This window comes from Fundulus heteroclitus, chromosome 18 (genome assembly GCF_011125445.2).
Source record: "Fundulus heteroclitus isolate FHET01 chromosome 18, MU-UCD_Fhet_4.1, whole genome shotgun sequence".
Classification (NCBI taxonomy): Eukaryota; Metazoa; Chordata; class Actinopteri; order Cyprinodontiformes; family Fundulidae; genus Fundulus; species Fundulus heteroclitus.
The window spans coordinates 15,156,667-15,171,397 of NC_046378.1; the positions used below are offsets into that span (position 1 = coordinate 15,156,667).

Here is a 14,731-nt window from a genome sequence, read left to right on the forward strand (position 1 = left end):
ATTTTTTTGTTTTACGTCCTGAGCATTTATATCAATAAAGTCATCAACTGATCGAGCTTTTACTTTCTGGTCGCTCTTGATTTTCTGCGGCAACAGGGGCTGTTTGTGTCTGAAACGTTAAAATGGGAGTTTCTGAAGGCCATTTTTCCCCGTTTATTTCACGTCTGAAGGATTCTTTGCTGACCTTCGGTGCTTCGGACCTTCGGTGCTTAGGTGGCTTCTCAAAAGCCCGTTGGACCCTCTCCTTTCCGTAAGATGCTGTAAATAATAAAGCCAGAACATGTTTTTCATTCTTTCTGAAACGTGACGGATGGATTGATGACAGCCAGAAAATTTGCCACAAATAGTTTTAAATGGCCTTTGAGCATGCCACTAAATTAATTACATTACTTATAAAGTATCTTAAGTACAACAAAGTCAATGTTTTAGAGGCATCTTCGCACAAGCCTGACCTCAGTATTAAAATATTTTTTGGCACTGCTGAAAAGGTGCACGTGACCAACAACCCTACAGTAATTTTTAATCTTAGATGATTTGTTTATATAAAAGTTGATGCAAATAAAAAAAAAGCCAAAGCAAATAAGAGCATTTAATCTAGAATAGCAGAAAAAAAAACCCAATACAGTTAATTGTTTACAGCACTTTGTGAACCCTTTTAAAGTATTTTACGGATAAAAGTGAGATGTTAACGTAAAATTGGTATTCAGATCAACTTCATAATTCAATCAAAGCAAATAAAAATACAACTCTTTAAATTTAATAAACATATAGAATAAAGTTAGTAAAATCTTGATGAAAATCAAAAGTTTCTGAAACTGAAATTCAACAAAGTAGATCAACAGAGCCTGTAGAAAAAAACTAAATAACCAGTCTTTGCTCATGTTTTAAAAGCCAACAATCCCCACAAATCAGGTCTTTAATAGGTTAGTTAGGTTTATTTTCTCTTTGTATTTTCTCTACTGTATGTCTCTTTTTCTATACCTACTACGTACATGAACCAAAATAAGGAAAAGAATAATACAGTTTGAACCAAAATACCAAAAACTTGTGTTAATCATACTGCTTGCTCAGCGTTCAGAGTTCAGCGAAAGAAAACTGAAAAATATGAAAAGATAAATCTCACAAGAATGATCAGTGTTTAAAATGATTTGAACGAGAGATGATCCATCGGCGGAGTTTTCTGAGCTCCGTACAGTTTACGGTAGACCTGAGGAGACGAGAGGCACAGTTATCAAACTCAGACGTCCTAAAAGAGAGTTTCCATTGAAAGCACAGCCTACCGTGGCAGAGGAAAGGTAATCGTTGGTGGCAGTCGCCATCCAGCAGCTGGGTTTGTTGGGACTCCTCAAGCCAGACAAGCTTTCCACAGTGGTTGTTCAGCGGGTCCACAGAGGAGCTGCTCTTCCAAACAGAATATTCAGCTCTGATCCCGGAGGTCCACTTCCACTCTGTGTCGGTACCGAAGATGGAGCGCTCCAGTCCGATCCAGACCCCGTCCTGTAATTCTGGCCTTTCTTCTAAAAGACTCACCACGTCCTCCCCCACCGTATCATTGGTGATTTGGACCAGAGTGGTATTTAGATCCTTGCAGTGCTGCAAGGCTTTTATCCAGCTTCTGGCTTCATAGTTAATCAGCAGAGATGTTTCTTGAGAAAACAAAAACAAGACAAGTGATCAAAAACTTCTTTGTTTTTTTGTTGTTTTTTTGGTTTATGGTCTAGTAAAATGGCCCCAACCTAATTTTTCAGGCTATTTTACAAAAGTAAGATTACCTCCCTATTGAGATTAAACAAATTAGTCTGAATGAATATTTAATGGCCCAAAGGTACTGTTATAGATCGGTTTTGTCCAAAAAGATAACTTCAGTTCAATTTTTGTTCACGTTCAGGAGGTTTGGTCAGATCAGCGTCTGTAAAGCCCTGATCAGTTCAGAATGGTCTGAAGAGAATAATGAATTACAGGGATTAAGTACATTTGAAGGTTGTCAGCAAACTGGTGTAAAGCAATAAGATCTTTGAAAGTAGATCCCCGAAGGAAGCATGTCTAAAGGAAAGAGAATGGAGCCCAAAAGGCCTTCAGGTACCCCACAGGTTAGAGAAATCACAGAGAAACACCCCCATCAGTCATGGTTGGATTGGACCCGTGTCAGAATTTCGCTTTTACCAGAAATAACACATGTGAAAAAAAAATTTAAAACAGTAAATCAGAGCTAAATAAGTTGTTTTTGCTTTGATCTGGGGTCATATTTCGTAGAGCTGACTGACCTAAATGAAAAACAGAAGCCCAACTACTAGTGGAATGAGGACCTTGGTTTACATTTATCCATCCGTTGTATATACCCGCTTATCCATGCAGAGTCGCAGGAGAACTGGTGCCTATCTCCAGCCGACATTGGGCGAGAAGTGGGGTACCTCCCTACACAGATCATCAATCCATCAAATGGCAATTTAAAGACACCAATTAGTCATGATTTTGAACTGCTGGATGAATCCGGACTACCCAGAGAGAACCCAAATTATCTGTCTTGTTGTGTCTCTGTTCTGTCTTCTGTAACCCCCAGTCAGTCGAGGCAGATGACCGTTTATACTGAGCCTGGTTCTGCTGGAGGTTTTCCTTCCCGTTAATGGGGAGTTTTTCTTCCCACTGTCGCTTCATGCTTGCTCAGAATGAGGGATTGCTGCAAAGCCATGAACAATGCAGACGACTCTCCCTGTAGCTCTACGTTTCTCCAGGAGTTAATGCTGCTTGTTGGGACCTTGAAGCAATCAACTGGTTCCCTTATATAGGATTTTTGTTTGACCAATCTGTATAATCTGATTGAATTTGATTCACGTTTCATGAATCGGCGCTATATAAATAAAATTTAATTGAACTGAAAAAAAAAAAAAATACGGAGAACGTGGAAACTCCTTGCAGAAAGACCCCTGGATGGGATTCAAACCCAGGATCTTCCGGCGGCAAGAAAACAATGCTAACATCTAAGCCACTCTAACCCAACTAAATTTTCCACAGAACAATATTAAATTGTCCCTACAATTAAACAAAAGACATTGCAAGAACAAAATGGGTCTACAACGATTAAATACGTGGAACAGATGGAGGCTGGGACCAAACGGTAATGCGTGTACAAAAATCCTTCCTAAATCCTTTATCTAGGTTTAGTGAAACAGCACAAACAAACAACAAAAAAAGAAACCCCAAGACCACACTATAAGCATCTGGACACACTAAGATTTAAATAAATCTGGATACCTGGAGCAGCCAGAGAAAGAAGTGGTCGCAAAAAGCCATTTTATGTGTAAATTAGAGCCAAATCTGCTTCATCACTAGTCCTCATTAACTAAACTGGTTTTATTCATTCATGCATTTATTTGTTTTTGTTTTTTTTCTTTTCACCATCACTGGACTAAAATATTGAATCGGTTTCCTTTTTATTATCCACTACACTATAATAGATTTTTTTTTTTTACAGAACCATTTTTTCTATGACTTGTGAATTTGGAGATTAAACTTCTAAAGTAAAAACACACACACACACACAAAAAAAACACATCCCAAAATTTCAGTGGCATGTCGACCTCTTTGAACAATACTGCTTACCTGTTTCATTGTCATCATCATCGACTCTCAGCTCGCAAGTGCCTGAAAGTTGGAGATTTATTGTCGAATTGCTTGAAATATCCGACTTCTTCACTTTAAGTCGTAGCCTATGAAAGACAGAAGTGCAAACTAAATGAGGGACTCCAACATTTTAGGTATAAAAGTGTATAAAAGTCAGTTTCAGAATAAGTGACTACCTCTTTTTACATGTTGCACCTCGACACGTAGCGGGACATTGATCCATGCAACATTTCTTACATATTACATATTCCCCATTTTCATTCTTCACATCTACAAAATGAGAATCCTTCAATAAGTTCAGTATTAATTGTAGGTATACATATCAAATAATCAATTTGAAATCAGATACTGAGAATTTCTAAATTTGTTTTTTAGTTATGTGTCTGACACAATTAATTTTTAGCTACTGAGATTCAGAGGAAGGTCAGCGCACATACCATCAATTATCTCATGGGACAAACCAAAACTGTTGACTGTAACGTTCAGGCAAGTGCATCTATTGGCATGTTTCTCAGAACATTTCCGTGGCAGGGCCCTGACTTTTAAAGAGATTTTATTTTTATTCTTATTCTTCCAACATGAAATTCTTGCAACACTTCTTTCATCTGAACACTTCTCTTTCATGATCCAGCGCTGAGGGCATTTGTCAAGGGTGACATTGATCTCTCTGCGTGTGCCTGCTGCAAGATGGAGTATCTGCATGGTTGCTAAAAGACAAAGATCCACTTAGATTTGAGTTGTTTCAATTCCATTTTCAAATGTAAAAATGTTTGTACGGCAAAACTATCTCCCCCCCCCAATAAATATAAACAGGAAATAAAAATTATTAAACCTTGAATTTAAACATTGCACTCCAGTCAACTAGGTCTTGTGTGTAGAAAAGAACTTACCCAGCATCAAAAATAGATACATCAGGTGTGACATGGCCTGTAATGGTTTAGAAAACAACTGAAAAATAAATGCTGAGGTAAAACTGCAACAAAGTGAAAGGCAAATGGAAGCATGCAGATTGACACAGAAGGTTAAATATATGTACATATAAAAATGAGACAGGGCAAATTTACATCAGGAAAAATACGGCACAGTTATTAAAATAACATACTCGGATCAAAGAAATATCCAACTGAGTGGGCTGATTTAAAAAAAAAAATACAAAGTGCACAAACATTTGTGCATAAGAACAACTGACTTTTTACAATAAATAAGAAAAAAAACTATTTTGAGTTTGTTGTGAGCTGTGATGGTTGTAAAGAGTGACAACTGCTGGGAAGAAATATCTGTGATAAACTCTCTTTGTGCACCTCGGATGCAGCAGCCTGTTTCTCAAAGGGCTCTCCGCTCATAGATATAGAGATGGCTGTAGATATAGTTTGACAACTCTGTTAGTCAGATCAGGACCCCTGTTTCACATGATGACATCCTTTGTCTGTTTTCCTCTCTCATATTTTTTCCACAGCAAGCTGTTACATTACAGAGGAAAATGTCTTTGCATAGCTGTACCTGCTCTATTGTCAGGAATTCGACATTTAGTAGGTCATGCTTTCAAAGACGTGTAGACCTGCCTACAAAACAACATAAACTAAACATTATTTAGTGTTGTGAATCTTTTTTAGCTCTTTTGGAAATATTTTATACCACTTTTTCAGGATTATTTGAAGAATAAATGTAAATTACTATTTTGTCAACGTTCAATCAGTTCATTAATCATAAACTTACCTTATTGTTGAGAACTAAAACCTCAAACTGGTGGAAGGGACTGAATGTTGACTTTACAGCTGTTTCCTTCTTCCTCTTTCCGGCTAAATGAATTCTCTTTCCTATGAAGCGCTGTCTAAAAGTCCATTCAAAGCCATAGATACTGTTTACTGTTGCATCAATGAGGCCCTGTTCCCTCATATCTCAGATACATCCGGGTTCCTTACTTACGCTTCAAAAACATGTAGATTTTCAGCTAAATTAGAGGCAAATTATATTCAAATCAGTTTTTGAAGAGAGAAGGTATGCATTACGCCGCGTCAGTTAAAAAAAGCCAATTTGTTTTTGTTCGGGCTCTATTTTACACCAAAATGTGCTGTTTTAGCCTTCTAAGCCTGCACTTTAAGTTTCCATTCTAGTGCACTTCAGAAAGATGCTGCTTGTTATGGTTTGAAAACAGATCTGCAATGAAATACTGTAAATACAACAATTGAGGAAGTAATTAAGAAATACTAATCTGGAAGTTGTAGCTTGGCCTAATGTATAACTCTTAGGTTTTTAATTTGTGTCTTTTCTGCTTCGCTTGCTTTCCAGAGACAGAACATCATTGTGTGATTTGACTCCCAATAAAGTTCTTATTTTCATGCATGCAAAAGGGCTCATCTAAATTTGCTTAATGTGGTTTTTATGGTGCGCACCACTATGTGTGAAATGGCTCAGTGTCAGCTGGCTCCTTTTCCTATTAGTAACCTCATTTTCTAACCATGCATTATTTCATCAATAAACCATTCACTACTAATATTTACAATATCAATAAAAAGTCCACACTCTCTTATTGAAATAAAAGGCTTTTGTTATGTAACACAATGAGACTAAGATGAATAATTTTCAGAACTTTTTCCATCTTTATTGTGACCTAAACCAAATGCAGCTTAGTTAAAAGAAAAATGGAAATTTCCAAGGGCAGAAAATTTGAATAAGAAATAAAATGATGTTTCCATAAGTTTTTTTTTTTTTTTTTTTTTTTTTTTTTTTTTTTACATTTTTCTAGATTAGGTAGAATTTCTTTACATTGTATTTTCTAAAGGTTTGGTTTAAAGTTTGCAATTTTTAAACCTTTTCCAAAAGATGCTAAAAGTAACAATTCAAATGACGATGACTAATATCGTCATTCTAAACAACATGAATAAAACATTTTTACAACTGAGGAAAATCTGGGTAATTACAGATCAGAGTCCCTAGGTAAAAATATATAAAAAAGTTGTTTATTTGCTTTTACTAAACTGTAAAGAAACATTTAGCCAACTTCAGGAAAATCCCATACAATAAGAATGAACTGAATGGTAAAAATAGTTATACTCTCTACAAGGGGCCCTGTGATGTAAACATTGGACCATGATGTTTATTCTCTTTGTAGAACATAACATTTAACAACAATTTACAAAGGAGTGATAAACGCTTATTTCAAAAACAACCACTTATTTATGTTATAGAAAAACCTTAAACTGGTCACCGGTGGTGAGTGGAAAGACGTGCGTCAAAAGCTGATCGTAAAGTCATGTAATCCACTTAATGGTACTTAGAATGATTCGCTTGGGTTAAGAGAAAACACTTCAGAACTCCATGTACAGGTTTTCTGTAAGAAAACAAAAAGACAGATGAATATCCAATCATTTTACTTCTGCTGATTTTTCCTCTTTAAGGAACCAACAAATAACAGCTACAGTTTAATCTCATTCCAGATGTGACTCAAACACAAACATGGCTAACGTTGGCAGATGAAAGGTAATTCATCATGGCAGTTTGCATCCACCAGTTTTATTGTCTCTGATGTTGTATGCCAGATGAGTTTACCACAGTGGTTGTTCAGGCTGTCGGCAGGAAAGTTTTCAATCCAACCTGGGTTTACAGCTGTTGATCCTGATGTCCACTTCCACTCCAGATCAGTACCAAAGATGGATCGTTCCAAACCCACCCAAACTCCATGTTCCAATTCGGACTGACATTGCATCAGGTTCTTTACCTCTTCCTGCACTGTTTGGTTGGTGAAGTGGACCAGGGAATAGGACAAATTGTGGCAGTGCTGCAAGGCTTTAATCCAGCTTTTCTTCTCATCAAAGAACTTCAGAGGTACAACTTAAAAAAAGGAAACAAAATATATGTACACGTGTCTTTAGGTGTTTCATTTCTACACCTACAATTTTTTCTTCTCTTAATAGCATAGTAAAAATGTTTTTCATAATTATGAAAGCAACCTTAAAGTACATTATAAGATTAAAAGAAAAGTAAACAAAGCATAAAATCCAGGCGGGCCTCAACGGTTACAATGCAGAGATGGACATTTCCAGTCAAAAAGAGATATTAGAAAATAAATAAAAGCAGTCTCATGCACTATGAGTGCCTGAGCAGAAAGAGGCTTTTTGCCTTTTTAAAATGTTTATTTTATCACTGATTTATGTACTCACCTGTTACATTATCAGTGAGGTCTATTTTACATTGACCTGGATATTTTACACTGAGAGTTTGAGTAGTGGCTGGCATTGTCATGGTGCAACTGTGGGATAAACAAAATATTCTTTCATTTAACAACCATGATCAAAACATTATGGATTCATCCATCCATCCATCCATCCATCCATCCATCCATCCATCCATCCATCCATCCATCCATCCATCCATCCATCCATCCATCCATCCATCCATCCATCCATCCATCCATCTGTTCATCCATCCGTCCATCCATCTGTTCATCTATTGATAGACTGAGTTAGTCATTCCCCTGGCAGATTTAGATTTAAAGCAATTCTGATTTTACCCACATTTCTTCTGACTGGAAGTAATATCAGTGTTTTGCAGTGGCCCGGCCAGATTCCTGTTTTGAGTCTGACCAAGAAACCTGTGTAGGGAGCTGAAGATTTGGGTGATGGCAAGGAGGCCTTCCAAGCTTTCAGACCTGGTGGTCATTGCACACAAGAAAGATGGTCCGCAATTATCAGAAGCATTTGATAACTGTAATGTCAGTAAAGGCTTTTCCATTAATTATCGACAAAGGCATAAATAATTTTGGGAATTGCCTGCGACATTTATTGTATTTGAAACAAACCTTGTTTTGAAGGAAGATAACTTAAATCTCTAAATCTGATAGGGTTATGAATAATCTGTGGATCACCTGTTTCTGTCCATCTGTATATGCATAGTTACCTCTCTTCACAGTTGTTCTCACAGTTCCCAGTGTCCGCACTGTTACCATCCCCATTGCATGTTCCTGCCTCGCTGCATCTTTTACACAAATTTTTATCTTTTTCTAATGCATGGATACAAAATATGAGAATTTCAGAAAGTAGAAACATGCATGCAACATTAATGTTATAACAAATGAATAAGAAATAACTAAACACAAGGCTTGTATTATGTATTTTCTTCTGTAATTTGTCACATACCTGTAGTGGGTATTTCAATTTTCAGGCATCCAGAACAAGAATTAGATACTTCCCCAGTACAACTCAAGGAAAGGATCCAGTTTGGGTGTTCCTTTTTGCCGTGAATTTGCCAGACATCTTTCCCGTTCCTGCAGCTAATATTTTTTTTCCATTGGCAACCTAAAAGAGGGAGATCTTGATGGTTCCCGTGTGATGAAAAAACAATCACTTTGATTGTTGCAGAAAAAGAAAAAAAGAAAACAAAACAATAGCATATAGTGAAATGTTTAATTTGTATTTCTTATTTTTCTGGTCCATATGTTGTTAACCAGTAAATAAATTGAAATAATATGAATAAACTAATAAGTACTGTAGGTAGGAACATACCCAGCAGCAGTGATAAATGGATGAAATAGCTCATAGTCTTTTATCCTATGGAGACCAAAGAAAACTCCTGAAAGATGAAAATCTAAAAAACAAAAACAAAAAAAGAACAACAATTATATATATATATATATATATATATATATATATATATATATATATATATATATATATATATATGTGTGTGTGTGTGTGTGTGTGTGTGTGTGTGTGTGTGTATGTTCTTGAGCTGTAATAAAAGCTTACCCAGTTAAAGAGCACTATCTGTCAGCTGTCGGTGTCCAGAGTATGATGAAAGTGGAGGCAGGGATTAGGACTTTATAGAGCTGCATTAAGCTTCCCTTTTTTGACAGATTCAACACACCCACAACTGGAGGTCACTTTTTTCTGAAGAGAGTTTTATTATTGAAAGATGTGGCTCAAAGGTGTTTTACATATGCAATGAGGATAGATTGTAAAATTCTTTTTGAAAGAAAGAAGCTTACAGGTGTTGATCATATAATTAGAATATCATGAAAAAGTTGAATTACTTTTCAGTGATTCCATTAAAAAGAGAAACTTGTACATTATATGTATTTATTACACACAGACTGGTATATTTGAAGTGTTTACTTCTTTTAATTTTGTTGATTATAACTGACAACAAATGAAAACCCCAAATTCAGTATTTCAGAAATTTGCAATATTGTGAAAAGGTCCAATATTGAAGACACCTTGTGCCAGAATCTAATCAGCTAATTGATTAAAGACACCTGCCAATGACTTTCAATGGCCTCTCAGTCTAGTTCTTTAGGTTGTCCTGAGTAATAAGTCTTTTCAAGTTGCAAATGCAAAATTTTATGATTAACCGCATGGAAACATAAGGAAATATGAAAAGTAGCTTGGGATCTAGACGGGATGCTTCCTGCAAACACCAGAAGTCAACAAATAAAAAAAGTGCTCACTGTCACTACTAAGCATCAGATACACACCCCTTGTAATTGGAGACACTGGAGAATGTGCCTACATGGATTATAATGTTTAGAGTTCTTTTTTTTATTCTTTATTTTTGTATGTTGTTTTTGTCTCAGTTTTTATGTGGACACAAGATTGATTGATTTTATTTAGCTAGTTCTACTCAAAACTATTAAGTTCATACAGTTCTGCAAATGTAATGTTTACAACTTGCGCTAGTTGCTCATACATTTTTTAAGATCACTAAAATAGTTTTTTTTGCAGCAACGAGTTTGCATTCTTTTTTAAAGTCACCTTCATGCATCATACACAGTAATAGTTATAGTTAAATTTTTCAAGTCAGTTGGTTTCCTAGATTTTTTTTTTTTGAAGTAAGGTGAACTTGTCAGATTTTAGAGTGAATAAAATTCGGTAACCCTAATCCACCATTATGGCTAGGCATTTCCAGAATAGAATATAATGAATCTCAGCTATGTCCGTCTGGCCTCTGATGAATACAAATATACAAATGGGGAAAAAACACTCCAAAACACTCACAGATAGTTTTGGGGCAAGGTCACGTTAGGTGCCGTACGGATCTCTGGATTGCTGTTGTTTGTTTAAGACGGTCGGATAGCTATTTACTTGCTTTTCCTCCATGCTCAGAAAATGTTTGTCTGGATTTGAATAGAAGATATGGGAATCTTTGAGAGACTCTCAGACCTTATGGTAGTCTTGGAGACAAATTAATGTCCAAATAAGCATCAATTTGAGAATTGAAAAACTATGTATTCAGTACTGGACAGCAATATTGGATTAAAATGTAATTAAGTTGGGCAAACACATTTCTATTGGGCTTGACTATTATCAGAAAAAAAAAACAATGTTGTGATACTGGCAATCTTTCACAAAGTGCAGGGATCAACTGACAACCAAAAAGAAATCTATGCATGAATGCGACAGATGAGCTGATGGAAAAAAAAAAAGAATACTGTTTAGTTGTAGGATGGGGTTTCCTCAAAGGGTCTGAGAGTTTATATGGCTCAATAATATCTGACACCAGAGATTTCAGATTTGGAGAAATTGTCCTGCGTTTAATGGGGTGGTTGATCCCTTTAATATTCTAGCTGGTAAAGTGGATAGAGCCTACCAAACTAGTGTTAATGGTATATTAAAATCTGGTAAATGGTATTAAGTGGTGTGATTTTGGAATAATTAAGTCCCTGCATAGTGTTGTTGCACAATAAGTGGGAAAAAACAGGAAAAAGAGAGGAAGGGGGTCCTTAAACAGAAACCCTGTGCTGTTCTTCAACCCAGCGAATGATCACATTAACTCTTTAAATCAAACAAAACCCGGGAAATTTTCTTTTTTCATTCACTATATGATGGCAAATATCAAGTATTATCATTAGTAATTTTGTGCTAAGTCATGCCTATAAGGAGTAAAACTCTTTTTTTTATCTTTATCTGCCTTTCACGGGCGCTGCCATCTTTGCATCCTCAAAGACTCAAGTAAAGCACTGTCACTCAAGTCACAAAAGAGAATATTCATAATCGTGACGTACCAACTGCACCAGGCCCTGGAATACGAACATGCAACAGATCCAAGGCAATAATCCCCGTTTTTGAATTCTGATTGCTATGGCAAATGTTTTTAAAGGGCCATCAGGAGGCTATTTTACCAATTATGAAGGCTCCAATGTGTTAGACTAAGAATACGGCAAGTATTACATGAACATGGTTGTATACTTTTGTTTGAATTTAAGGCATTGGAATATTCATAGCTCACGGATCAATGTTTATTAATCCAAGATTTTGTATCAAAATAAAGAGCGCTGTTTTTTTCTTTCATTTTTTTAGAGGAAATAATTTCTTCACAAACAGCTATTCTTGAAATATTCCAATTTATGCAGGAAAATTCGATTTGCATAGACAGAATAAAAAGAAATCCTCTGGTCATGTAGGGACCAGTCTTTGTTTCATCTTTGTTTTTTTCAGGCTCAATTTTTAAGTAGGGAGAAGATGTGGTCTGACAAACCCAGAGGAGTTTGGTGGATAGATTGGTATGTCCCATTAATTGTTCTGAAATACAGGTCCAAACACTTGGAGTTGTGAGTCAGGCAGGTTATATTTTGATTAAGTAAAAAAAATAAAATAAAATACAGAGGAACTTCTATCTATCTATCTACCTATCTATCTATCTATCTATCTATCTATCTATCTATCTATCTATCTATCTATCTATCTATCTATCTATCTATCTATCTATCTATCTATCTATCTATCTATCTATCTATCTATCTATCTATCTATCTATCTATCTATCTATCTATCTATCTATCTATCTATCTATCTATCTATCTATCTATCTATCTATCTATCTATCTATCTATCTATCTATCTATCTATCTATCTATCTATCTATCTATCTATCTATCTATCTATCTATCTATCTATCTATCTATCTATCTATCTATATATATATCCATCCAGGGGTATAGTCCAGGGTATATGGCGTATACCCACCTTTTTTTCTGTCAGTATTGCTGACTCCCACTTCACAGCGCTGATCTATAGTGTAGTTATTGGTGATTATATGCTTGTAATAACAATGAAAAAAATCTAAAAAATAGACTTATGCACATTTTTCCAAAGTAAGAGTTGTAGTATGAACCAGGTGAGGTTATCTATGTGTGCTATGAGTTTGGTGGCACTACAATGATCTATAGTGTAGTTATTGCTCATTTTATACTTTTTCTAATAATAAAAAGTGTGGACGTGTAGGTATTTCCTATCTAAATGATAAAATCAGATTGAAATGAAAACCCTTTATCCAAAGCTATTTGATTTATAATTCAAAAAGTTATTTTTAATGGATTTCCTTTGTATCCTACACCTAGCAAAAGGGACTTTAATGAATATTTTTGCCATTTAGGCTTTGGGAAATTCCTCAAACAAAATGTACGTATTATGTTCCAATCAAATTAATGTAGTATAAAAAACATGAGATGAGATACACATGAAATTAATTTGATGTTAATTCACCTCTCCTTGGTGAATATTTCTGCATGATTATTCTTCTAGTGTTGCAACTTGCAGACGGTCCCTAAGCATTTGCGGAGGAGAGATCTCATAATGTCAAATGTAATTCTACCAGCGTGGTGGGAGACTCGTTTTGAGGAAACGATGGTTGTAGATCACTGTCTGCCTTGCTGTGGTTGCAGAGAGGTGTCCGTGTTTAGGAAGAAATTATCCGCCGACCAGTATTGATCTGGAAAAGCCGAATCTGTGAATATCTTTCTAACTTTACCAAAGTTTCTGACTTGCAATTCTCTTGTCTGTTGCCTCGGACCCCTCTCTCTCGGTTCCTCTTCTCCTTCATCACTAACTTTCAGGGACGTGCAGAAGGGGGGGGGGGGGGGTGCAGAGGGGGCTAGAGCACCTGCCCCTTTGCCCCTAGATGCCCAAAGTGCCCTTTTGTGAGTTTTTTTTTTCTTTTTTCTTTTTTCTTTTTTATGTGTCCGTGTTTGTTGGTGTGTGTGTGTGTGTGTGTGTGTGTGTGTGCATGTCCAAAATAATAATAATTTAGATCTACCGTGGCTGGTTACATGATCCACATAACGTGCCCTCACTCTGCCCTACTTTTCCTTTTTGCAGCTGCTACGTGACTGTGCTCTTTGCTGTTTAACTCCACTGTCATTGGTTATACTGCTTCAAATCCCGCCTTCCCTCTTTCTGATTGGCTGTTTTCTAGTGCGTCCGTGTGGACTGGACTGAAACTGATTCATACAGTATCATACAGTATTCATACAGTATCCCTGTATGAATCAGTTTTGATTCATACAGGGATACTGCGGTTACCACAATCAATACTAGGCTACGAAACTAGTCCCAGTTAAGAACTAAATGCACTAAAATAGGTGAAAGCCACTGAGTGCAGTTCTTTAAAGAAGCAGGCAAGAGAGTTTTGATTTGTGGAACTTGAGAAATGTAAGTAACCAACATTAGCATCTCAAAATAGCATCTAATTCTGAAGTATAATGCATTTATCTACAGAAACCTAATCTGTTTTATAAAACTAAATATTCTGTGCCAGACAGGAGTTCTGAAGACTGCTGGAAAGATGGAAAAGCAAAGACTGTAGGCTGTTAAAAATTCAGATTCTTAGCCACAGCTGCCTGAAAAAGAAAAGGTGAGGGTTTCCCTTTTACCAATATTTCGCTGTCAATATTGCTTAATTTTTTTGTTGACCCTCTGATGCAGTTCAGGTATAAATAGCAGGTGATATTTCTTTTACATTATTTACAGCACAACAACACTAGATGCTGCCTAAACAACTGCTATATTTTGTTTAGACTTTGGCTTATTCATAATAGTGTAATTAGGATTTCACAAAATGATAGTGCTATTTATTTCACTATTTCTACTTCTAGAATTAGAATTATGACAAATACAACCAAGGAACACCATTTACATTGTTTTTATTGTACAAAGGTTTCCATACAGTCCATTAGTAAATTAGTACAAACCAGAGGCAGAGCTAGACATTCTTATCATCAGGGACTTAGCCCAAAAAATATTACTTCATTACGAGGGTAATTTGGTACACCAAAAGAGTAAAAATTATTTAATCTGTTGATGTGGTTGTAAAATTAATTTAATATAGAACCTTAACATAT

General features: G+C 35.9%; 1 protein-coding gene across 2 annotated transcripts; it reads right to left on the reverse strand.

Annotated features, from left to right (window-relative positions):
* Nucleotides 1–1,102: 1,102 nt before the first annotated feature.
* Nucleotides 1,103–4,418, reverse strand: LOC105923387 (regenerating islet-derived protein 3-gamma-like). Of its 2 annotated transcripts, XM_036149952.1 has the most exons (5): nt 4,059–4,418; nt 3,798–3,891; nt 3,601–3,707; nt 1,281–1,646; nt 1,103–1,207 (listed from the first exon to the last, which is right to left on the reverse strand). In XM_036149952.1, the coding sequence occupies exons 1-5, from the start codon at nt 4,321–4,323 to the stop codon at nt 1,197–1,199; spliced, it is 843 nt and encodes a 280-aa protein (XP_036005845.1). In that variant the 5' UTR covers nt 4,324–4,418; the 3' UTR covers nt 1,103–1,196. The 2 variants fall into 2 exon arrangements, with proteins under 2 accessions (XP_036005845.1, XP_036005846.1); XM_036149953.1 differs by having other exon boundaries at nt 3,798–4,418.
* Between the last annotated feature and the right edge of the window lie 10,313 nt (nt 4,419–14,731).

Coding starts and splice junctions, on each gene's coding strand:
- LOC105923387 (XM_036149952.1), bottom strand. CDS start 4,323: ATGCAGATACTCCATCTTGCAGCAGGCACACGCAGAGAGATCAATGTC. Junction 3,708..3,797: donor GGTGCAACATGTAAAAAGAG/GTAGTCACTTAT, acceptor TGTCTTTCATAG/GCTACGACTTAAAGTGAAGA. Junction 1,647..3,600: donor TGATGATGACAATGAAACAG/GTAAGCAGTATT, acceptor TGTTTTCTCAAG/AAACATCTCTGCTGATTAAC.